Below are 24,860 nucleotides of genomic sequence, written 5' to 3' on the forward strand. Positions count from 1 at the left end.
GCACATGAAAAGCAGACTAAATACATGTAGAATAGAAACATGCAAATAACTATGTATGAATATGCATGGGAAAATGTATAAAATAAAGAACTTATAGAAGAAGGGGAACATTTATAAGAAGCAAAGTTTAGATGGTGGTTTCAGGGAAAATAGTTTGTAGATATTACTATATTACTACTACTGTAGAAGAGAATTTAGGAAGCTAATTAGAAAGTTTGTCGGTGAATGAAAAACGTCAGCGCACACTTAAATTATTATTGAAATAACTAACAAGATTCAAGATTCAATACTTTATTGCCACACAACTCAGTTATTTGGAATTTGCCTCAGTGTACCCACGACGAGACAAAAATCACAACGTAACAAGAAAAGAAACTTAACACATAACCCCCTCCACATTCAAACATAACATACATCTGTTGATGTAAAATACAGAATAAAATTGAATACAGTAAAATTAGAGTAAGATATCCGGCTCTAAAAAATACACTAAAATACAAAATACAATAAAATTCAGAGGTAGTTATTGCTTTGCGTTTGTAAAGTGCTGATGCAGGATTGAGGAGCCATTCAGTGATTTGATGGTTCTACAGTAAGTGCTGCTGAGGAAACGGGAAGTCGTAGATCTGATTGCCCTGAGTCTTTTCCCTGAGGGGAGAGTTATTAAGAGGGGGTTGGCAGGGAGTGTAGAGGCCTGTAGTATTTTTAGACCTGTGCCCTGAATGCAAGTTTGGTATATGTCAGAGATGGGGGTGAGTTTGCAATTGATGATTTTTGAAGCAGTGCAAACGATTCTGTCCAGCTTCTTTCTCTAGTGCCAAGTGCAAATATAGCCTCTGAAATAAATGATGCACTGTAAAGAGATCACTAGATGTGGGTCAGCGCCTCAAAGGTCTGGTGGAGAACTCCAGTGTGATGTGGCGTAAAGTTTCTCATATCCAAAACGTATCCAGTAACCAAACCACAATGAGCAGCCATGTTTGCTATCACCATAAAAAGACAGTAGATCAGTTCGGGGAAAAAGTAGTGGACAGATGTGTTAAATGAAATGTGGAAACAACCCACGCAGTAACGATGAAGAGACACAAGGGGGCGACAGTAGCAGCAGCAGCGGCAGGGGAGTGTAGGCTCTGGTCACACCTGTAGCAGCGACCTCTGGCGGCGGGTCGATGAAACATGCAGTCTCTCCAACAACATCCAGAGCAAGGTGTGATGTCCGAGCCTCTGCCTTCACACCGCGTCTCCAACAGTAAGACCCGTGTTTCTGTTTTGTCTCCCAGGAGCCGGACATGTCTAATGGCGTTAAAGCTAACGCATTCTACGTAAATCTAGCGCAGGGTTGTCAGTGTTTTCTCCGCGGTGTGCTGCCCAGATGTTTCCACTGGGCTAGCTCACTCTAGCTAGCAACAGCAACACACTGACACACTAACACTAGCTTGTTTGTCCCCGAAGCTTCGTGCAGATATTCTTCTCATTCAGCAGCGTTGGTTTATCACCCGCTTGTTGTCTGTTAGCTAAGCTTTAATTCGACGAAAAGTGTCGAAGCAGGTCAGGAAGCGACAGCAATGATAGCAAGCAAGCTAATGTCATCCGACGGTTTTTTTTTACATTCAACGTAAGTAAAGCTACTTAGCATTTTTATGATAAAACGAACCCGGTTAATGAGACAAGTAACGTCACTGCTCAGTTGACGTAAATGGAATCAGTGTCACTTACGTACATTACGGAGGAAGTGGCACTGTCTGACCACAATGTGTCATTCAGCTGTTTTTACCTGGAACATGTCACTAATCGAACATGTGGAAACATTGAAGATGTACAAATTTAACGATGTGTCACAGCACTCATTGATCTGAGCATCGACACTTTCTGTCCTGAACCGATGATCAGACACTAACGCCAATGACAACAACAGAAAATATCTTAAAGCCCATTATAAAAAGTTGTTAGATTCCTTTAGATAATTGATTTTTAATTATTTTTAAAACTTGCACAGGGTCTGTTTCTTCCACCTTTGTGTTTGTCCTTTTGGCTGAATACCCTTCTCCGTTTGTCCCCTCTCCTGTCTTTCATTATTCATTGCCCCCTGTGGAGCAGGGACCAGACAAAAAAAGAAGACAGGATAGATGGTGGTGTGGACAGACGACTCTGTGGGAGAGTAAAATTAAACAGTAGATTTAAAAAGAACCTCCACAGAGGATAGTAAAGATGTGTGACAGATACAGAAACACCTGTGTTTGTAATCTGGAATCTGTTGTTGCGTAAGCATTAATGTCAAGGTTGTTTGTCGTGGTGTGGGACTGCTGAATCGTCCAGAGGGACTTTTAGAGCTTCATGTAAATAAACTCAAAAACAGCCTCTGATTGTACAACTGGTTCTATTTTAATAGAAAAGACGTTAATATATGGAAAAGCAGACTTTGCACTTCATTGGCGTATAGTACATATCGGGAAGGTGTTGTTAAAACATAGAGAGCTTATGCAATCTAAATGCAATATGGTTACATCATCCTATAGGTCGTCTCCTCCCTTTGGGGACAGCAGGCTTCAGAGGGGATTTGTTCACGGATTCATCTCCCAAGGTGCTTCTCTGGGGCCATGTTTTGTACGTAAATATCCGCCTGCTTTATTAGTGAAATAGACACAAAGAACGAGAAGTGTTTTTGTCATGTCATGGAGTAAAAATACATTAAAGCTGCTCTGTATGTTAAACCACTGCCGGCAGATCATGTATGTTACAGCCAGCAGGCAACGTCAAAACAGGTTTTCATACAAAAACTTATTTTTAGATGATGTCCTCTGTGAAAAATAATTGCATTGAATTTGTAAATTGGTAGTGATTTTGACTGCAGACTGGTTTACTCAAAATTACAGCTCCTTAATATTTGGTATTTTCTCACAGACCTGAATGCAGAGAGCTTGTCTGTAAATTTGATGGGTCCAGAAATTGGTTGTAAGCAGTTGGCAAGAATTTCTGACCGTAATGCGCAGGCGCTTGCAGTCGTGTGATTTGCCGGAGATGTTGTTCTTAACGCATCCGTCAGTCTTTGCATTCAGTTTGTTGTAAAGTCAACTGTGAACCCGAAGAGTGGCAGTAAAATGAAAACATATTTTATTGCACAATACACTGGTTTACACTGTACACTGACTTACCAGTTGGTACACATGTGCAAACAGCCTTCATACATCCCACCATGGGAAGTCATCTTTTTTCTACCAGAGAAGTGTTGATTTTATTCTATATATATTTTTGAGGCCATATTTTGTCGTGTTGATTACAATGTAGTTTTGTTTATTATATTTTGTCTGCCTAATGTAAGTAAATAGGGACAATATATGATTTATTATATCTTAGTGTGAATTACCATTCATAACTTGTCTCTATGAGGTATTTTATTTTTATTTTCTATTCAGGGTTTACATTGATACTTCTGTCTTCATGCGATAAATCTTCCTCATACATACCCCACCTGTTCTCCCCCTTCTTCTCTGTCTGTTTCTCCACACTTGGTTTTGCAAAACCTGTTCTTGGATGTTTACTTGTATTTTTGATTCAAGGAGAGGTTTCAGATTTCCTTTTAGCTATTGTTTAAATCCTTTATTAAGAACGGTTACAGTGTTAAGTGTCAGCGGTTTCTCACAGGTTTAGGACTTAAGCAGATTTGTCGGATGTCTCTCTATAATATGCATTATCAGATTTGTATCTTCACAGTTAATGAAAGTATTCTGATGTCCTCAGAATTACTAATCACCATGTATATGGATATGTTTGTGTGTGTCCACATATTCCACTGCACTAAAATCTGTTGGTGGGACAAATGTTGGTGGTTGGTGGTTAAAGAGATTTAAGTCTCTATAAGCCCTAGGGTTTGTTTGACGACTTGGGAATGACGCTAAACTTGTTTTGTGTCCCTCCCTTTCTCGCTCTCATCTCTGAGCGACGTCTGATTTTATCTGTGTTGCCATTTATTTGGTTACCCATATCTGCCTGTCTTTTGTCTCAGGCGTGAAGAAGGGCTTGTCTAACAGGTAGGACTGACCTTCAGGCTGAAAGGTCAGACACTGGGAGGGTGGAGCCCAATGGATCATGGTGGTGAGTGTTTAAATCTTGTTTAAGCACAACACAAAATATAAGTTCAAAGTGTTTAAGAACAGCGACCTCAGAAACAAACACTGATTGGATGTGGGTTATGATAAAAATAACCTCAGCTAAAAGCTGCTGACTGTGAAAGGGACTTGGTGCTTTTTTTCGATGCAGCACTGGTTAATTTGTCTCAAGTAGCAGCTGACAGTCTGACCTAAAAAATACAGGGAGCTGAAATGACATTCATGTGTTCTTTTCACTTTTTACTTTACCATTATTGCAATTTCAGATCATTCATTATTTCATTCATAATTTATTTAACCTCCAGGTTGGTGTGAGACATAGAGCAGCATAATGTCGCAACTTCCTGTGGACGGCGTTGACCTCTGCGATAACCTACCCAACCCTGATGCTGTCACTGCCCAAACTCAAAACCTCAACGAAACAAACACCCTCACACAAAATCAAAGTCTCTGTCCTTCACAAATCGAAGAGGGGGGAGGGCGCAGGCTCATCCAAAAACCCTCTCTCAACAACAATGGGAAGGATGAGGAGGAAGAACAGGGGAAGGAGAGATACACAGGAAGAGGCAGAGCGGAGGATGAGGAAGAAGACAATGATGAAGTGATGAAAGAAGAAGAAGAGGAGGAATCAGAGGAATCGAGCAGTGTAATTCGCGGCCAGTCTCCAGACACTATGACTGACTCGTCGTATTCAGAAACTGGTAGGTACATTCACACATGTACACACTGAAAGAGGAAATCATGCAGTTATATCATATTAAGTATATATGGATGCACATGTCACTCACAGTGTCATTTCAAATTTTTGCTTATTACTTTTTTGTGTTGCTATTTTCAAAACAACATTGCAGCCAAGGCTAACGCTCTGATCAGAGTCTGGTTCACTCACTGATGAAAGGGCTTTTGTTGTGTTTTTAAGTGGTCAGCATTTCAGACTGAGGTCAGGGTGACGGGTGCTTCTGACCACATGAGACCATGACCATATTTTATTATATTCATAATAACTTGTTTATGTATGTTTATGTTGTTTATATGTTTTAATCCTATGCATGATTTTATGTCATAATGAACACCAGTAGTATCATCTGTTTCTACTTACCTCGTTCCAATCTGGCACAAGTGTATCCTGCCAGGAGGTGAGAGGATCCTGCCATCCAGCTAAGCAAATACTTGGTCTAGATCTAATTCTGATCCTTACCCTAACCATAGCCCATTTGGAATGCAGATGAAACATTAATTTGTTTTCTTCTTCTCTTTTTTAATTCTCCATCCTAACCCCCCTGCCCTGTCCACTTACCCTAACCCCAGGGCTCTCTACATATCAGAAGGTCGGATATAAATCCACAAAAAGCAGTCTAGACCTCTGGAGAGCTGAGTTTTATATAAACAAGTTCATGCACACACTCACACAAGTTAATTAAGTTTTTAAACATAATTTGATTGTATATTGGCTAGGGTTGCAAAATTCCGGGAATATTCAAAGTTGGAAACTTTCCATGGGAATTAATGGGAATATACGGGAATTAACGGGAATTAACGGGAATAAACTGGAAATTTTGTGGGTAATTTATACTAACTGTATTTACCTTGTCATATACAGATATAAATATAAACATTTTGTTTTGTCATAAGCTGATTTGAGCCCTGAGGAAACTTTGGGCACTTGACTATATGCTTCTGCATCTTTGTGGCATTCTTAACATAGGTCTTTGCACAGTATTTGCAAATGTACACAGCCTTTCCTTCTACATTGGCTGGGGTGAAATGTCTCCACACATGAGATAGTGCACGAAGCATTGTTCTGTAGAATAAGATGAGAAAAAAGCTTGTAAAAAACACTAATGCAATGCCAGAGATATAAATAGTTAGCTTTAAAAATATTTTACAATTGATGGATAAATGAATAGAAATAGGCTAGATGAACAATCCTCAATCAGCATGCTAATATATTTTCCCCAGTAATATCATCAAAACTTCCCTGACTAGTCCGTGGGCTAATGCAGTAGTGTGGCCTCAATAGCCCTGCTGTAGTGTGCAGGATACTGGGAATTATCTGTGCATGTGATGGAGAAATGCACAGTGCAGGGTTGAAATTCAACGTGCAGCGTGTGCTGCATTCCATACATCTTTAAAATAGAGTTTTGAATGACGTTTTTATTGCTCAGCGTTTAATTTGCGGCAATTTTTTTTTTCAAAATTCCCAAAATTCCCGAGCTTAACTTCCCATGGAAAGTTTCCGGAAAGTTTCCAGAAATTTACCGGAAATTGTCCTCCCCTTTGCAACCCTAATATTGGCTGCTCTCCACTCTTTGTCTAAGAGTATTCAGTGTTTTAACAGGAAACAAATGCTCATAGCGAGGGAGTGAGCTCATCTTGTTTGCTCCATTCTTTGTGGTTTCCAGTGATTTGTTTCTACAAAATATAATCTTATAGCAATCAAAAATCTTAAGATTGATTTATTCATCTTCGTCATAAAGCCATGTTTGTTGTTTTTTTTACTGCTCAAATTTGAGTGTATTGGAATATGATGATCTAAAGATTCCTGTCCCAGCTCTATATGTCAGTATTGTTCTGGCACAGCTGTATACACCTGTGTATAACCTCAGGAGTTTTAGACAGCTGTGTGTGAGCCATGTTGTTCACATTCATAATCTTCCTCATCTGTTTTTCCAGGTTGACATTGTCTTTCTTTCACTCTGCAGGCAGCCTGTTGGAGACTCCATATCCTTTCAGCCCTGGGACCAGTGCAGACTCTACATCCCCTGTCATCCCAGTGATCAGTCCAGAAACTGCATATCCCATCAGTCCAGTGGAATTCAATCTGAGTGATGTCAGCGTGGACTCTCTCACGTCCAGCACTGCATCAGGTGCCTTCACCACAGGGCCTATTCACTCTACTACACTAACTGCGACCTCAGACACCAGTTCCACCAGCCCAACTGGGCCTACATGTATCACAGAAACTACAGACGGGATAGCAGAAAAGTCCACTGCAGAACTTCTTACCTCATCTACGGAGCCCGTCTTCAACCATGGGTCTGCCAGTTCATATGTAGGACCTGTCCCCTCAACCACAGAGACATTTTCAGTAACTGATAGCACCACTCGGCTCAACACCTCCATGCCTTCCACTGCTATGAGTGCAACTACAGGACCCCTAGCTTCCACCACAGGGCCTACGACTGCTGGTACAGATCTCACTTTCACCACACGATCTATAACCTCAAACTGGGAACATATTGCTTCCATACCAGTGCCCTCTTGTTTCTCAGCCTCCACCTGCTCAACTGGGACTAGTCCAAGCCCGGCTTTGCTGAAATATCTGGAGCAGTTGGCACAAAAAGGAGATGACGGTCACCTTCCACACTATCTGCACCAGGTAACCTGTCTGTCCTACTTCTGCTGTATGACAGATACTACGAGCTGTGTATGACCACTAAAAAGAGCACTCTCTTCTCTTTAATGGTTTCTCCCAGTTTTTTCTAGGTGTCTGTCTGTCAATGTAGTCACTTCAAACTCTTGCTTCCATACTAGTTATTAAATTACTGTTATCCACTCAACCCCATAATCGGAATGGCACTTTGTACCCTAAGGCAAGGGCGTCGTCAGGGTCTGTGCACACAACATAAAAAAACATGCAGTGTCAGTCTTTCTCTGTGTGTTTCTCTTCCTCATACACATCTACATGACTGAACATGTATGTTCTAGGGAGGGTGGATATTACTGTCAGTTTGATTCATACAGGCTTCTACCAGGCACACCTGAGCTGTGCTTACTTCTAGGCAGACAGGTGTGTGTATGAGGGGAAAAGAGAGAGGCAGTGGAAGTTTGTTCAGTGATTTGTTTTTCTGTGACAAATGACTGTGTTTTTGCCTAATAGCTTGAGTCTTAACTAAAACATTATAATTGACAGTTTGTCAGTAAAATGTTTCTTTAGTGAAACAGCACTTACAATGACTGTTTACAATTGCTTTTCCCTGGAAACAAATAAGATAAGACTTGATTAATCCTGAAAGAAATTATTTTAAGTAGGGCCAAACCTATAGGACTACTTATGAAATTTTCCCCAAAATAATGATTCAGAGGTCTCATTAAAGATTGGCAGCTCTTAAGTCTTTTGAAACTGTCTGTTGTATTTTATACCGACATCTGGGTTCCATCTACCAAGATTGTGTTCATTCATGCTGCTGTTGTGTTTACAGTGGAATGAGACATGACTAATTAAAAAATCTAAAGTAATTTTGATGGGCAAAAAAAACAAACATCACAAGAATGGTTCTGTTCTGGAAAAAACTTCAGCCAGGTTAAAGAATTGAATCGAGTGAGTTTGATAAAGTTTTCTATGAAATTTTCATAGATATCTTTGGAGAGTTTATCCTTAACAGGTACAGACGTAGCCTCCAATTAAAGAAAGTTCAAATATTACGACGAGCTAATTTAGTTATTAAATTAAACCGCAAACTAGTTTCAGTAAAGTGAGGGAGTGGTTTTAAAGCCAACCCCATTAGCATAAATATGAACAGCTGGAGAACCTTCAGAGGAAAACCAGTGAGGATGACAGAACAATGGACAAATTCTTCAGACTTTATGGATGACATGTTGGGGTCTGTTGAGGTTCATAAAGATATGCATTAGATGTAGTTTAAGGAGTTTTATTTATTATACTGAGGTTTAAAAGTGTTTTAGGTATAATATAATACATAAAACATAATGTCCCAAAAATATTCTCATATTTGAAGGAATGAAAAAATACATTTTCATTATTACATTTATATTTATTTTCACATTTATAGTGTGAGTTTTCATATTTTTTGAATTATTCCTCCCCCTGGATTTTGAGATTGATTGGCACTTTTTGTTGATATGTGTTGCTTTCCTGTGATGTAGCAGATGTGTAACTACAGCCCAAAACAAGAGAACTAACTTAAACCCCTTACCTCCAACTAAATTACTTTATTTAACCATGTCGTAACAGTTTTCTAGAAGTGATTCCGACGTCACACTAGCACTCACTTCATTAGAAATGCAAGAGCCTTTTGTGCCCTCCTTTCTTCCCGTCTTTCTCTGCCCCTCTCTTTCTTGCACACACATACACACTTGTCTTGTTCTGTGATCAGCTGAGCAGCTTGAAAGCGACACTTGCTGAGGAGAGGTAGAGTGTCGACCACGGTCTCTCGTTTTTCTGTCTTTCTTTTCACTCTCATTTTCAGTCAGCGTGTCCTAAATGCAGAGCCTTTGCTTTACTGTTGTATTGTGTTTCTGAGATCAGATAGTGGTTTTCTGTCTAAGGGAATGATTGTAGCTGCAGCAGTGCAGTTTCTGTGTTTCAGCTTTGTTTAGTGGCGTGTTTTGATGATTTATCTAAGTTTGTTCTACTTAGTGTTCTTGTATTTGTTAAGATTCTACTTATACTTAACTTATCTTGTTTCTTCCAGGAATAGTTTCAGCCTGGTTTTAAACACATATGATAGTAGTACCATGATACTTTCTGTGGCATAACTGATGCCATGGTTCTGATTAGAGATGATAAAAGCATACATTTTGTTAAAGCTTATAATCTCTGTCTCTCCCTCTCTCTCTTTGCAGATAGCTGAGGCCTTTGTCCTCCAAAAAGACTGTATCCTTACCACTGTGTGTGCGTGTGTGTGTTGTGGTTGGGGTGCTGGTGGAGGGCAGCTTTTATTTTCATGTTTGTCTCATTTATTTATGTCCTGAGTTCTCACCTTGCTACTCGCCTGCTTGTCTATAAAAGTGATTTTCTTTTTCTTTTGTTATTCATTGCGATTGTGTGATTTTAAAACTGTATTATTTAACATGCTGAACTGCAGAGCTTGAGGATTTGGAGCAACTTGTTGCAGTGAAGCGGATTATGTGATGCCTGACTACCTTTACAGTTGAAGTTGTTTAAAAAGAGAGCAAGTGTTGGAGCAGACCAAGGAGGAAATAGTGGAATAGAGAAGGCAATAAGAGAAACTGCTGAACAGAAGTAGAAAAGGAAGTGAGTAGATGTCAGCAGTAATTTGCATATGGTGTAACAGTGAATAAGTTGTACCACTATATGAGCTGGCTTCTACAGAATGCCCAGAGGTTCACAGGGTAGAGAGGCTCAGAGAAAGAGGGCATACACATAGAGGGAAAGTAGATACTAAGATTACTACTAAAACTACAGTATGCTTTACTAAACGTGGCTGTTTAGGAACGACTGCAACATTCACACATGATTAATGAGTAAATAGAATTGCCTTTCGACTCTCATATGAAAAGCCATTTATTGGATTGATTTAATGTTGGCTTGACTTTTATTTCTCTCTTTGGAAATAATATTTTTTCTCTCTACAATGGTGAAAGGCGCCATGTGACAAATTGGTGTTTAATAGAGCATTTGTGGGTATGAATACGCTTATTAGTGACATTATAAAATCAGGCAAACTGCCTGAAGGTTTTAGTTTTTGATGAATCAACCAGTCTATCAGGTATCACTATGTCACCTCCCTTTTAAGGTATAGGTATATTGTGACCGTACTGTGCATGCATCATTTGCACAATCGCACACTCGATAAAGACAAATTATAAAACGGAGTGGGAGGAGGGATGGGAATGCATGAAAGGGAAGACGAAAGGCTGGAGAGCAAGAATGAGAAAGAATAGGATATTTTCAGAGAGGTTTAATCTGAGGCAAGAGACACAGTGGGAGGAAAGAAATAAAAGAGTCAAACAGAAGAGAAAGCGAGCTTAGCGATGTCATGCATGTATAGAGGGAGAGGAAGAGAGAGAAAGCATTGAGGCATTTCAAAGAAGGATTGTGTTTTCGCTGCTCATATCCATAAACATGAGAGACTGCATCCTGGAGCACTCTCTCCCTCCGTGTCTTTTGGCCTCTCTAGATTTCCTCCACTCCTCCTTACTCTGTCTCTCTGTCTTTCTGTTTTTTTCACTCTCTCCTTTTACTTTTTTCAGTGGTAACAGTTTTTGATAAATAAGTCTGTACTTGGTGCGGTTGGGATCATTGATGTGTTTCTTAACCTGTGGCGTTCAGACCAGGAGGCGTTATGGTGCATCCAACTAGAGAGACTCTATCACCAGAGAATATTGGACAACCTGAATACACTCCAGGAGCATTGGGGTAACACACATGCATTACAGCACACATACATCAGATGTACACATTTACAATTGCATTTGTTTATTTAACAAAATAATTACTGTAATATTCATTATATGAGTTTAACATAATGAAATGAATGATATATATAATAATAATAAATTAATAAGTCTAGCGCTAGTTACTTTACATATTACTATTACTGTCATAATCATCATTGCCATCAGGTATAAAATTAGCCTATGTATCTTCTCTATTGGATCCTAATAATATATATTTAATGTAGTTTCAGTGATCATATAAAATCCCATTAGGAAACATGAAGGAATATGGAGCTTGATTGCATCTTTATTGTTTTCAAGGGAGCTGAACTCTTAGAGGCATCTTCACACTAATGACCAGGCTCTTAACCGCCAGTATCTCTCTGTCTCTCTCTCATAGAGAGTCAGTGTAAAAGGACTTCTTCTGACCTGGCATCCGAACATCTGGACACTCTTAAACACATCTGCCAGACACACAGTCGGTCAGTCTGCATTCATGCATGTGTTTGTTTTTGTATTTGTACTCTCTTCATGAACCTTCTTTGTTTTTACCAAGCTCACTACAATTTCTTAAATGTACTTAGGTGAAAAGCATTTTTTGCTTTTATTGTGCTCTGAAAGCATCAAGAGGAACTGGTATTATGTACTTTGTATTGTTTTGTTGGGTCAAGTTGACCATTCAATATTTTGAGTTTTTTTTTTAACCATGAACCAGTCCAACATTTTGTGGAATATGCCCGTTGACTCTCTACCAGAGTCAGGCATGAAAATCAATCTATTTTATAGCAGTCAAACATTTAAAATTATTATTATTAAAATTATGGCTAACAAGATTTGTGTTTTTTTAAGTGACCTGTATTTTTAATTGGCTAACTAGTCATGAGTACATGCATTACAGGGGTTAGATTCATAACCATAACCATGTGCAATTCCACTACGAGATGCTGCATGAATTCAGTTAATGCTGAGTAAGATTGTTTTCCTAACTTTTTTGTCTTTCTACTCATTTCTAACTTATCTCTGTATGGGAATCTGTTGTTAATGTTTTATAGGAGCACATGTCAGACTTGTTTCTTTAAATATACAGAATTAGATGGTTAACATGTTAAATGTGTGGTGATATATTTGAAAGGTGTTGGAATATTTCAGTAAATGTTTATTTCTACAACTAGATATAATAACAAGACTTCTAATTGGCAGCATATTATTCTCTTCTATCATGCATCTGTGTTTGTGTGTGTTGTTTGCTGAGGTGTGTGTGGCTGTGTGCATGTGTACGTTTGTGTGTGGTGAGCTCTGCAGTGATAGTTCAAACATATGGCCCTTTGCTGCTGCTGCACTTTGAGACACTTGAGCCTTAACACTCCTAAGGTTTCACCTCGCTTAACTGACTCAGACACACACGCACGCACGCACGCGCACACACACACACACACACACACACACACGTACACACGTACACACACACACACGTACACACACACACACGTACACACACACACGTACACACACACGTACACACACACGTTGTAATAGCAAGGGAAATGTGTTCGGGCTAATATTAGATTGGGAGAGTAGAGACGGGTCACCCAGGTTTCAAATATTCATTTACTAAAACCAAGAACAGTCTCTTACTCTGTGTCTCTCTCTCTCTTCGGTTCATAGACCAAGTTCAAGAGATGCTGTGGTAAGACATTCATATATTTTTTGTGTATATGTGTGTGTGACAGAATGAGTGTACGTGCATGTACATATAGTATGACGCAGAATTACTTTGTGTTTTGTATTTCAGCTAATTCACTGATGTCCTTATATGTAAAATATATATTTTAAGCATCCATGGTGTTAATTATAGTTCTGCATGTCCTTCAGTAAAGTTCAACTCACACATTACTAAACCTTGTTGTGTAGTGTATGTAAACGTAGTGTATCTCTACAGATGTATTTATTTGTGTATTTGTGTATGTGTACAGCGTGCATCTCTTGACTCTTTGAGGCCTACAGTTGAAGAAGGTGCTGCTCTGCCTTCATGTTTCTCAGGTGAGTGAGCGAGTGGGTGTATTTATGTCAGTGTGTGAGTGTTGTTGATTCTGAATGTTTACTGTAAACACAAACCACTTATGTTTTACAGCCAACCAAACCAAACTAGACGTATTTCCCATTAGTTACCTTGACTGTGGCTAATTTTTCATTTCATAACCATCTGAACATTTGTAACCCTTGCGAATAACATAAAAGATGTCTGTTTTGTGCTATTGCTTCACCGTAGAGCTATGTTTATCCGGTGCACAGTGAGCGCATGTGTGCCTGCCTGAATATTATTCATATACAAGTAATTTCACAAAGGCATGCAAAACCATTGGTTTATTGACAATAGCCACTATTCAAGTCATGAGACACATAACCTTTGAATATTTTGTATGTTCTCAGTGAACTGTTTTATCCATCAGATATTATGGTCGGGATAACGTCATACTGTGTGTGTGATGCGAAGGACCCAGCCTTTGTATTTTATGACGTGATGAACTAAAATGATAGTAAAAGTGGTATAAGGGGTAAGTTACACATGTGAATGCATGAACATAGAGACATGGTAAAGTCCCATTTAGTTATACTTGCAAACACATGCACACGCACAGCACAGATGAATGTGATGGCCTGCAAAGAAAAATATTTTTGTTATCAGATCAACAAAACCTGCTTAGTGTTGCTGTTGTTCACACTTGCTGCTCTCGAGGACTCACCTCAAGGTTCAGAGTGTAGGATTTGGTGGCATCTAGCTGTGAAGTTGCATATTGCAACAAACTGAATACCTCCCACCTCACCCTCTCTTCCCAAGCATGTGGAAAAACCTACAGTAGCATTCTAGTGATATAAAAACTTGATCGGCCCTCAGCTCGTGTTTGGTTTGTCTGCTCTGGGCTTCAGTGTAAACTGCTCCTGATGTAGGGTGGGCTCGTTCTGTGAGTCCTGCTATAGATATGACATACAGTATATTGTCTTTTGTGTACACTAAGCATTTCTAGATTTTCTTCCACGTGTCATTCATATTTTAGGAAAATGCAACAATACGTCGTACTCAATTTTCAAACGATGTTTACATGGAAAATCTGATACACAGCTTCCATTGCATTGTACTTTGTGAGTGATCATGCCAGTGTAGCATTCATTATGATTCTATTGACATTAAGTAGGAGAGTTAGGCCCACGGGAACTAACACTTTTTTTTTATTCAACTGCATCAAGGCAAAGGAGATGATTGTATCCCTATCTAAAGCATAGATTTTTATTTATTTTTTAAAACTCTTTAAGCTTACTCTGTCCCCTTTATTATCTACCTCTTCTTTTGCTATTGTCCGTCCCCCACTCATTCTCCTCCTCTTCTCCCCATTCTTTTTTTTATCCAGCTGATCAAGTTGACAGAGGGACAGAGCAGAGAGACAAAGACTCCTTTCCTCAGAGCGGTGATCCAGTCACCCCCTCCATTAATTTGACCGACAGGCTCAGTCTCCCTGAGATCTCAGATAAGGACAGTGAAGACCCAGACAGGGTTTTAGACGGGAGGGATGGTTTCCATGGATCTCAGCTGATTGACGAGAAGGGCAGTGATAGAGAGGGAGGCGAGGCAGAAGGGGGGTTGGGACACACCATTCCAGCCATAGAAAATGGTCTGCACCCCTCTACAGCTGGAGAAATGGATCAGTCCAAGCCCGCAGAGCAGCAGGGTGGAGATTTAGGTCTAGCAGAGGGAAAGGAGGTGAAAAGGGAAGACGTAGAGGAGGCAGCAGAGGCTTTTGAGATGGATGATGAGGGAGAGGAAGATGATAAGGAGAAGCAGAAAGAAAGAGACTTTGCATTCTATCAGAGAGCTCTCCCAGTGGATAATCTGGGCAGCGGGGCAGAGGTGGAGGAAGAACAGCTGCACCAGGAAGTCCCAGCTGAAGAGAAACTACACGAGCATACCCAGGTATATATCAGAATGTGTTGGCTTCTTTAAAGTAGTTTTGAGATTAGAAATAGATTTACTATATACCATGGGTGTAATAATTCTGAAACTGAAATTGTGATACAATCGTCCACAACCTCATATCATGATTCCCCATTTCCGACCTGCTGTTGCCACTGCAAGTGCACCCTGTTGAGCTCTCATTACTTTACTAAGTTGAAAAAAATTATTTCACAATTAACACAATAACATGTGCAAATCAAAAAATATTCTATTTAAACTTAGGGCAGAATGTTTGATTAGCCTAATGCAGACCCCCCCCTTCCAGGCACATATAAGTCAGCAGTGTTGGAACCTTTTGGGGAGTCACTCCCCACAACAAAATAAACAAAGTATGAACCAAGCCATGGATTTGTAGAATCTTTATGCCCTGATCAAATCCATTAAAAACTAATCATAGCAAATACAAATTCAGTAAATATTTGGAAGTAATGTGTTATCTGTGTGATCTTAGTTTTTTGGCAGTGATTTTACACTCTTCTACTTTCCTAAAATCACCCCTGTTGATGAGGTTTGTATTTTTCTTGGTTCCCTGAGACACGATGGCTATCACAGCTCATGCTAACTACTCACTTCCTGTATTAATATGAATGAATCGTTGCTGGAAATATCAATGTATCACTTCCTCTGTTCCATACTTACGTCCTACCTTTCGCAGTGCAATAGAGTAGAGCAACAAATAGGATTACCCTCCTCACAAATGTATATAACCTCATTCCATTATCACAGCAGGAGGTCCATCTCACTCAGGAGGCTAATGTTAAGCAGCAAGAGCAGCATGAGGAGGAAGAGGAAGAGGAGTATGAAGTAGAGCAAGCTGACCTCATCAGAGAAGCTGCCTCACTGGACAACATGGCTAAACTCATCACTGTAGAGGAGGTGAGAAAATTAAAATACTAGAGACAAATGATAATGAAATGATTAATCAACCAAGCGTTATTAGTTTAGCACTTGTTGTACAGGTCAGTGCAGTTCACAGTTCTTCATAGATGACTGACATAAACCTATAACAAGGCAGAAGTGTTGACCCTAAAACTTGACACATTTAAAAAAGAAGACAAATAAATAAATAAAATGCATTGAATAGATAAAGTTGCACCACTGCCTTTCTTTATGTATATTTATGCTCGTACATTCAGCCTTTAACAGAAATTACAAAAAATTATAAATATGACCCTCCTAAGTGGGTTTCTTGGAAGATATCAGGGTGGTAGATCCAGAGATCGCAAGTGCTCAGGCCTGCACAGGGCTGCTCGCAGCCCTAGTTATTCCTGAATCTGGTTGTCTGCCACCACACGGCCATGTTCATTTATTGTTGTTAATTATATATTTTAAGCTTTTTGTGTTGAACATTAGATGAGTGACGTCTAATGTGCTTAACTTAACTTTTATCACAGGAGCGTGGTGCCTGGTACAGTGTGATAGTAAATCTGTTGGAGGGGACGTTGATAGTTGGGTTTAAAGTTCATTGCTGCTGATTGTATGGTGTTTACAGCTGGTGGATGTGATCGGTGCAACATTGTCAGTGAAGACGAACAGATCATATTGTCTTTGCTGTAAGATTCTGTTAATGTGTCTCTTAAAATCTTTGTTTTGTTTCTTTTCAGATGTCTCCTGCCTCTGGCCTGGTCTCCATATTGAAGAAGAGGAGTGTTTGTGTGGATAACGTGAGTGTGTCTTCGAGTTCAGAGCCCCGGCCTGACAATCCCACTGCCAAAAGACGAGTCCGCTTCAGAGTTCCTGACGACGAGGAGCAGGGTTTGTGTTTTTGTTTATTGCCTACGATTCACAGATACTCATCACTCCATATACGTTGAACTAGTATAAACAGGCTACCTGACAGGGTTAACTTACACAGTTTCCAAATTCCTTGTGACTTTGTTGATAGTATTTGATAAATTATAACTTTCCAATCACACATTCTAAATCCTTTCCTGTAACTCTCTGTCTTTCCCTCTGTCTGTCTCTCTCTGTAGACGTTGGCGGTGGAGACTCCTGCCTGCTTCTCTTCCTGCTTTGTCTGGTTACTGTAGTGATCAGTGTGGGTGGCACTGCCCTTTACTGTGCTCTGGGGGACTCCCACTCCTCAGTGTGTCAGGACTTCTCCAGAAATGCAGACTTCTACTTTGGCCAGATCCAGCGGGGGATAACTCATATCCAACATTGGTTTACGCCTGGGTCATAGCAGCAAACACTTTGTCAGCACCCTGGAGTCACTGGCCTTACTGTTTTTTTTTTACTGTAGGCTACAGGTAATGGATCCAGGTGGCTGCCACGGTCCCTGCCACCATGTGAAGTAAGTGGCCATTATGCCTCCTAACTGACTATAGGAGTAGATCAGATACAGTAAGCATTTGCTCTCCTCCTTTTTTATGCTCTGTGAATCAAATTCCAAGGTTCACTGAGACTCCAAGTCATACATCAGATATCCCAAAAGAAAAGTAGATGAAAAGAAAAAAAGAGTAGAAGAGGAGGAACTGACCTACAACCCTCTACACCCTTACCAGAGTTAGGAGGTAAGAGCTGAGAGTTGTCTCCATACTTATGTCCACTGTCAGCCAGAGATGCTTCAGTTTCAAAAGACAGTTAAATGAGACAAGACTGAATACAAACTGACACTGACTCACACTGGATTGCAGAAGTCAGCACAGTCAAGATCAAATTGAACAGCTGTGACCCACAGAGATGTACAGATAAGAAGTATATATTGTACAGTTTGCTAACTGTGGGGCAAAGGGACTCTCTCTCTCTCTCCCCACTGCACAAACAGGTAGTGGCCCAGCAGGCATTTTACAGACTGCTGCAACCACTGCTGTTGCTTTTATTGTTGACGTTTTTTAGATCAAAATGAAATTTTAAAAGAATGAAATTGTTGTGTTTTAATCCTGTCTTAAACCTTAAGATGAATGTTTGGGGCTGTTAACCTTTGTGTGATTTTAGGGGCATTTCTACAGTGTACTGTCACATAATAGATTTAACGGGTTATTTTGGTGTTTTTCAAACCTGAGCTGCTAATGGACAACAGGCATGTCAAATAGGTCCATGGGGAAAAGTTACATGATTGCATTGCATTGTATGTAATGTTGTGATGGGCTGAAGAGCTCGATATCAGCCCTACAGACATACACATAAATATTTCCCCCCTGCGCACATTTGACATCTGTCCTGTTGCTACCGTTTTCTGTGTAAGTACCAACAACACATTTGCAGCGAGCTGACATGGCTGCCTCTGGAGACTTAAAAGTCTTAACTGTCCGTTTGTGTTTTTGAGCTAATTTTAGCTTTGTGTAGCATATGCAACATGCACAGGTACACAGTGCACCTCTGTATATATTTTCAGGAGAATGTTTAACATATTGCACATGAGACCGGTACGATTTTAAGTATATTGCAATATTTCAACAGGCATTGTTCTGTTGGTCGTAGACTAAACGTCGATCTAACATGATTTAATCAGCAAAACAAAAAATCCATATCCACAAAAATTGCTTTCAGGTTTACTGTGAAAAGTAAATATATATATATCAGTTATGCACATTTACACAAAAAATACTCAACTCCATATGTGGAATATCTCAGTAAAATATACAGCTGATGAATGAGCAATGTACAAATGTTTGTAGGAATAATTTCAGTGTACTTCATCAGTACAGCCTTGGCGTTGATGGATCAGTCCTGGTCTGTCTGTCTGTATCTTTGCTGTTTCTGAGAGAGTCTGGGCATCATCCTCAATGTGTAATTAGTTTTTTTGCAACTCTGAAAGATTTATGCCACCACTTGGTCTTTTCTAAATTCATCTTGATAACATTCGTCTTATGTGTTTACATCGGCCAAAATTTTTATCTTAAAATTTCCTTATGAAGAAGGAGAAAGTTTGGTCTGGAAAAAGTCTCACTTTCTGGATACAGTTTCAGACTTTTGTCCCTGAAACCAAACTCAAACCTGTATTTTATCTCTTATTTCTAACAATTTGAAAGAAACCTTTAACATTTTAAGGCTTAACGTCCCTTTTTGCCCATCCATAGTGTGATATTCCAACATATTGAAACATTTGATGTCCTGTTCATTATTTTCCCCTTAATTTGCAGTTGTAGTGAATGCCATAAAAAATGCCCTAGAAAAACCACATATCTTACAGAGGTCTTATTTGTCAGTGAGCAAAGACAGAAAGGACAGATTCAAGTGTCTTAACTATGCATTTTAACAGATGAAGATAGATAGTGTTGTCTTTCTATCCCAGTGTGTCACTCGCAAAACCCTAAAAACTAATTTAAAGATATGAGGTTTTCCCAGGACGTAGTGATTAGTAGATTGAGTCTTGCTTTTTTATTTGCACAATGTCGCCTGGCTGGTTCAGATGACTATCACTCAAAAGAAAACATCTTATTTAATCTTTTAGATGATTTTAATTATTTATAATACTAGAGATGTCAAGTGTAAGTGGTTAAGAAAAGAAACATCTTTAGTTTTGGTTTCGCTTGATTGTTGTCATCATACATCACATACTGTAAGTTTTTCATCTCATATGTCATTGTTGTTAAGGAGGCTTCGACAGAAAATCTGATTTTCTTTTTATTTGAGAACTTCTGAATACCTTCCTCTGTGTCACTGTACATACATGCATGTTGTTTATTTACATTCATTTTCAATACTGTGCTTCTGCTGTCAGTTACGTCCTCTTCACACAGACTGTAAAAGGTTCCTGTTTCTTCCATCTTAAGACGCAGGATATGCGATTTGTTTTCACTTATTGGTTTTTCATAGAACATGATGAGATGATATCTGCGTGTGAATCAGTCATGTGTACCACTGTTATCAACCTGATGAAAGGTGTTTATTATGAATTCTTTAATGAATTTTTTTCACCTTTTCCAATGTTCTTATAGATTGTTATAAGGAAATTTGTTTTTTTGTCCTGTTGATGTCTCCTGTTAAAGCCATTGGGGAAAAAAAGTTTGTTTGTGAGCCTCCTTTCTGTTTCTACTGCAACAATACTGACCTGTCTCCTTGCTCCTACACTTAAAAATGTAATGGACAAAACTTTGTGTTTAGTAATTTTGAAGCAGATGTGAAAACTTTCCCAGTTTTATTGTGTAGAGCTTAAAATGTACCGGTGCAGGCTGTGTGTAAATCTCACTATCCATGTGATAGTCACTTGGCAATACCTTCAGGTATATAATAAGAGACAGCAATTATCTATACCAGACAGACGATAGTATCACATCAGAAAAAAAAATTTATTCAATCAATCAACTTTAATTTCTATAGCCAATATTCACAAATAACAATTAGTCTCATAACAACGTCTCATCCTCTGTCCTTAACCCTCATCAAGAGTAAGGAAAAACTAACCAAACCCTATTAACAGAAATAATAACATACTTAATAATGAATAATGATTATATTCTATTATAAAATAATTATATTTCTCCAAAAAGTCATTTTTATCACTAATAGTAATATGGGTGGGACAAGACCTTGATGACTTAACTTTATGGATGTGGGATTTTCAAATTAGAATGATATGGTGGTATATATATTGGTATGCTGAACTGTCTGTTTTTTATTTTCATGATATAATAAATCACAAAGCTGGGTGATGAAACAATATCAATAATTATTGCAAATTTTCATCAATAGCAATATGACAAAAGTTCAATACATCGATTTACATTGGGAAAGCAGTGAGGAGGAATAATATAATAAAGATTCTACCTCATATTTGTAAAATGTTTAAAACGACAACAATCAGTCAGCAGCAAAAATCAGTCTCTAAACTTAAGTATATATATAATATATATATATATAAACATAACATATATAATAAAATAAAATATAATGAATGTGAAATATATCTTGATGATCAAAATCAACTCAATATTGATGATATCGTTGATATTATTTTTGTCCATATCGTCCAGAGCCAATAAAACATCTTGGTTTGTGTGGTTTACAAAAAAAAAAAATCCCTTTCGGCGACTGTACGTGTTAGTGACGTCATGACGCAGCTGGCGCGTCATTCCGGATGTAAACACCGTTCGGTTCACATGGAGGGAAACAGAGGCATGGCACCGGGGCTGGAGCGTTTCCTCAGCCCGGGGAAAGGCAACGGTCTGCGGGCGACAGGCGTGGTCAGGCCGGGAGAGCTACTGTTCTCCGCGGAGCCGCTGGCAAGCTGCGTGTCCAACAGACGCTCCAGAGATGTCTGCCACCGCTGCTACACACGGTGAGAGAGGAGGAGCAGGTCCGGGTTAATACCAACACCTCTGATAGAGTGAATGGTTTCATGGTGAATGTGAAGGCTGCAGGTGAGGAGGTGGATAGTGTCTCTGGATAGTGTCTCTGGTCCACATCAGCTCCCTGGAAGAGAAAATAAACCTCACACTCATGTTTTCTATCTCCACTCTCTGTTCTCGGTTAGTTTGTAGATCTATTAAAAACGTCATATACAGTTAATTACATTATTGTGCGTGTGACACGGTCTTAAAACTTCCTAATTGATTACTTCATTAAATGCACAATTCTTCAGCTGGCCGTCAGATGGCAGCATGCTTCTGTCCTGGTGCTAAAGGAGGTCACTTTAAAGGTTCAGTGTGTAGAGTTTAGTGACATCTAGTGGTGAAGTTGCATGTCGCAGCTGAATACCCCTCACCTCACCCTCCCCTTCCAAACATGATGGAGAACCTGTGGTAGCCTTCAGTTGTCATAAAAACTCAAAAGGTGTTTAGTTTGTCCAGTTTGAGCTACTGTAAAAAAACATGGCAGCCTCCGTAGAGAGGACCCGCTCCTGATGTAAATATAAAGTATTTGAAGATAAAGAAAACAACAATTCTTACAATTTAGATGAAACACTGGTGAAAACATCAATAATATTATTTTATATTCTTCTAATTATATATTTCTGCCAATAGATCCCTTACACACTTAACTCCTGAGTTTTGTTTTTGTCTGTAATGTAAATAATCTGGTAAATACTACAAGTTAGGTTGCACAGTCATGGGTGGAGTGATTATTCTGCAAAGTAGAACAAATCATCAATATTCAGTGTGTAAATGATCCCAGCTCCAACCCAGATTCTGGTCATGATGTGGAGACATTTGGGGAAAACAACAGTTGCTATTACAAGATACATTTGTGTAGAAATGTTAAGGGCTAGTTCACAATGTGGTTGTTAGATTTTGGTCACAACATTAATTGTGAAATGATTTGTGATATGGAATGGATCAGCTGATAAAGGCCTGTAGTTGATCTCTGCTATATACCATGATTTTGAAGCCCTAGCTTTAAGAATATATATAATTAATCCTATACAGGTAATGGTATATAGGTGTTGTTATGTCTTTGTCTTATAAGCTTCTTAATTGTTACCTGCTCAAAATGCAGTCGATGCAGTTCAGTTCTTCAGCTGACCACTAGATGACAGCATTGCTCTTCCTGGTTATGAATAATATTTGTTTGGTGTGAAGATAATCTGGTTTTTGAAGCTGTCGCATGTAGAAAATACTGCAATTTGGAATAAATGTTGAACAGACATGGATGCAGTGCTTATTGTGCACATTAACTGAAATGTGTCTTAATGAAACAGTGTCATTAGTATTCACTTTACAAATGATCCTAACCGTGACTCACATCATGATAAGGAGATATCTGGGAAAACGGCTGCTTTAGCTAGATCCCTTTTATGTAGTAATGTGGGGCTGTTGGATTTTTGGCATGTAATTAATTTTCAAATGATCTGGAAATGTATCAGCTGATATTGGCCATAAATTGACTTCCTCCATATTACATGATTCTAATATTGTGATTGCAGGGTTATATTATCTCATATTATTGATCAAAACATTTATTTATGTATATCAGAGTGCCATACATTAAACCTGGGGCCATGTAATATTCCTCCTTATGCAGTATAGCATTCATGGAGAAGAGGGACAACTAATTAGCCCAACAGTGTATATTGACCCCTGGATCCTATAGCATGTAATTTGACCAAATATTGGGTAATATGATATGTGTGAAGATATACATTGGTCTTTCTAATTTTGCCATTTAATTGATACCATGATACCGCTCCCTCATATCCCTGGTTGGATTTGACCAATTTCATTCTAACAATAATATTTATATATGATTTATCAGTTTTGATATTGTCATGTTGTTAAGGAGTCTTAAGAGTTATTGTATCATATGTATTTTCCTAACAGATTTTTCAATTAAGTTGATTTTTTTTATATAAAATTAAACAATGCAATGATGGATTTTATTCTTATCGCCCACTCCTAGTATATATAGACATTCTGGGTGTGTTGGAAATGGACAGTGGGATGATTTGTCCTGTTTCATCCCATTTGTCTGTGATATTTGTGCAGCTGGATGCTCGATGGCACCGCAGCCTTCTCTTCTGCAGCCAAACTCACTTCATCAGGTTAAACAGATGTATGTGAATTTAATGAGGCTGTTGAGGAGCGAGGCTACTGCTTTCTGGAACAGGGGCTACAAGGTGAATGAAGGGTAAATGACTATAGGCAATATACAGTATGTATGAGCCTTGGTAGTAAAGTGAAGATGATTAATGAGGTCAGTTAATGTAGATAACCTCTGGGAGAATATAAAGAAGAAGCTAATTTCCAGTTTTTCTACATAAGGGTACATTTTTATTAGAGATTAGAATATGAGCAGTTAAGCAGTAACTGCACACACCCTCTAATAGCTGCTGTTATATTCCAGTGGATTATCCATTAGCTTCTTACTCTGTTGTCTGGTGTGACTTGTGTAGTACTGAAAACATGAGCTCTTGCACTTGTATTGCACTATAATACCGTAAACTACCACTAAGACATGGCAGTGAATTTGCAAGTGTCTAATATTCCAAACGTAGAGAGAGAGTGCAGTCTCAGCTGTTTCTTTATGATTTTAATGTCCACACACAGGTTAAAAGACATGTGTTGGACACACAAACACAATTCGCTCCAAGCTCATTGAGAAATAATGGAATTCAGTTTAGCGGAGGCTCAAACTCTAATTTATTATTGATTTCTCTTGTTCCACCTCTATCTTCCTGTGTGAGAGGGTGAATTTGTCTTTTTGAGATATTGAATAAATGTCAAGTTACAATGTTAAGGCGTGTAGCCAGGAGTCCTAATAGTGTGTGGGTGTGTGTGGGTGGGCGGGTGTGGAACAAGACGGCGGCCATGTTGATTATGTTGAGTATGATCATGTTTTTGAGGTATTGAATAAGTGTCATGGCTACATCTGCTTGGCTTGTGGCCGACACATCAACCTGTGCGTCTGAACTTCTGCTGCACATCGTTTTATTGATTTCATATTGGTGAGAGATGTGTATGTTATGCTGGTGTCGCAAAAACAGTTGTAGGATGTACAGCTGACACACACACATACACATACACAAACACACAAATAAATGCAACTCAAGGCAGAGATTGGTCCTGAAGATACAAGGTGTGTTTTTACTGAAAACACAATTAGGCACACAGTGTGACTGAGCGAGTGGAAACAAGCGTGTGCATATATATTTGTGAGTGTGTATTTATTTGTGTGACCGTATCTCATCGTGTGAACAACAGAGACACACTTCACGTTCAAAC

At 39.0% G+C, this 24,860-nt stretch overlaps 2 protein-coding genes across 2 annotated transcripts in view; both read left to right on the forward strand.

Moving 5' to 3' along the window:
- Positions 1–1,125: 1,125 nt before the first annotated feature.
- Positions 1,126–20,199, forward strand: cnsta (consortin, connexin sorting protein a). Its single transcript, XM_034581408.1, has 15 exons — positions 1,126–1,207; positions 4,004–4,092; positions 4,412–4,807; positions 6,809–7,282; positions 7,322–7,485; positions 9,693–9,723; positions 11,143–11,229; positions 11,650–11,731; positions 12,915–12,936; positions 13,223–13,289; positions 14,657–15,230; positions 15,721–15,766; positions 15,985–16,134; positions 16,863–17,013; positions 17,232–20,199. The coding sequence occupies exons 3-15, from the start codon at positions 4,438–4,440 to the stop codon at positions 17,438–17,440; spliced, it is 2,427 nt and encodes an 808-aa protein (XP_034437299.1). The 5' UTR covers positions 1,126–1,207; positions 4,004–4,092; positions 4,412–4,437; the 3' UTR covers positions 17,441–20,199.
- Positions 20,200–21,283: 1,084 nt separating this feature from the next.
- smyd3 (SET and MYND domain containing 3) overlaps positions 21,284–24,860 on the forward strand; it is a 72,552-nt gene continuing 68,975 nt past the window's right edge. The window contains exon 1 of the mRNA XM_034577071.1: positions 21,284–21,481. Within this exon, the coding sequence (XP_034432962.1) occupies positions 21,303–21,481 (179 nt within the window). The 5' untranslated portion in view covers positions 21,284–21,302. The remainder of the gene's footprint in view (positions 21,482–24,860) is intronic.

This window comes from Hippoglossus hippoglossus, chromosome 3, assembly GCF_009819705.1.
Source record: "Hippoglossus hippoglossus isolate fHipHip1 chromosome 3, fHipHip1.pri, whole genome shotgun sequence".
NCBI lineage: Eukaryota > Metazoa > Chordata > Actinopteri > Pleuronectiformes > Pleuronectidae > Hippoglossus > Hippoglossus hippoglossus.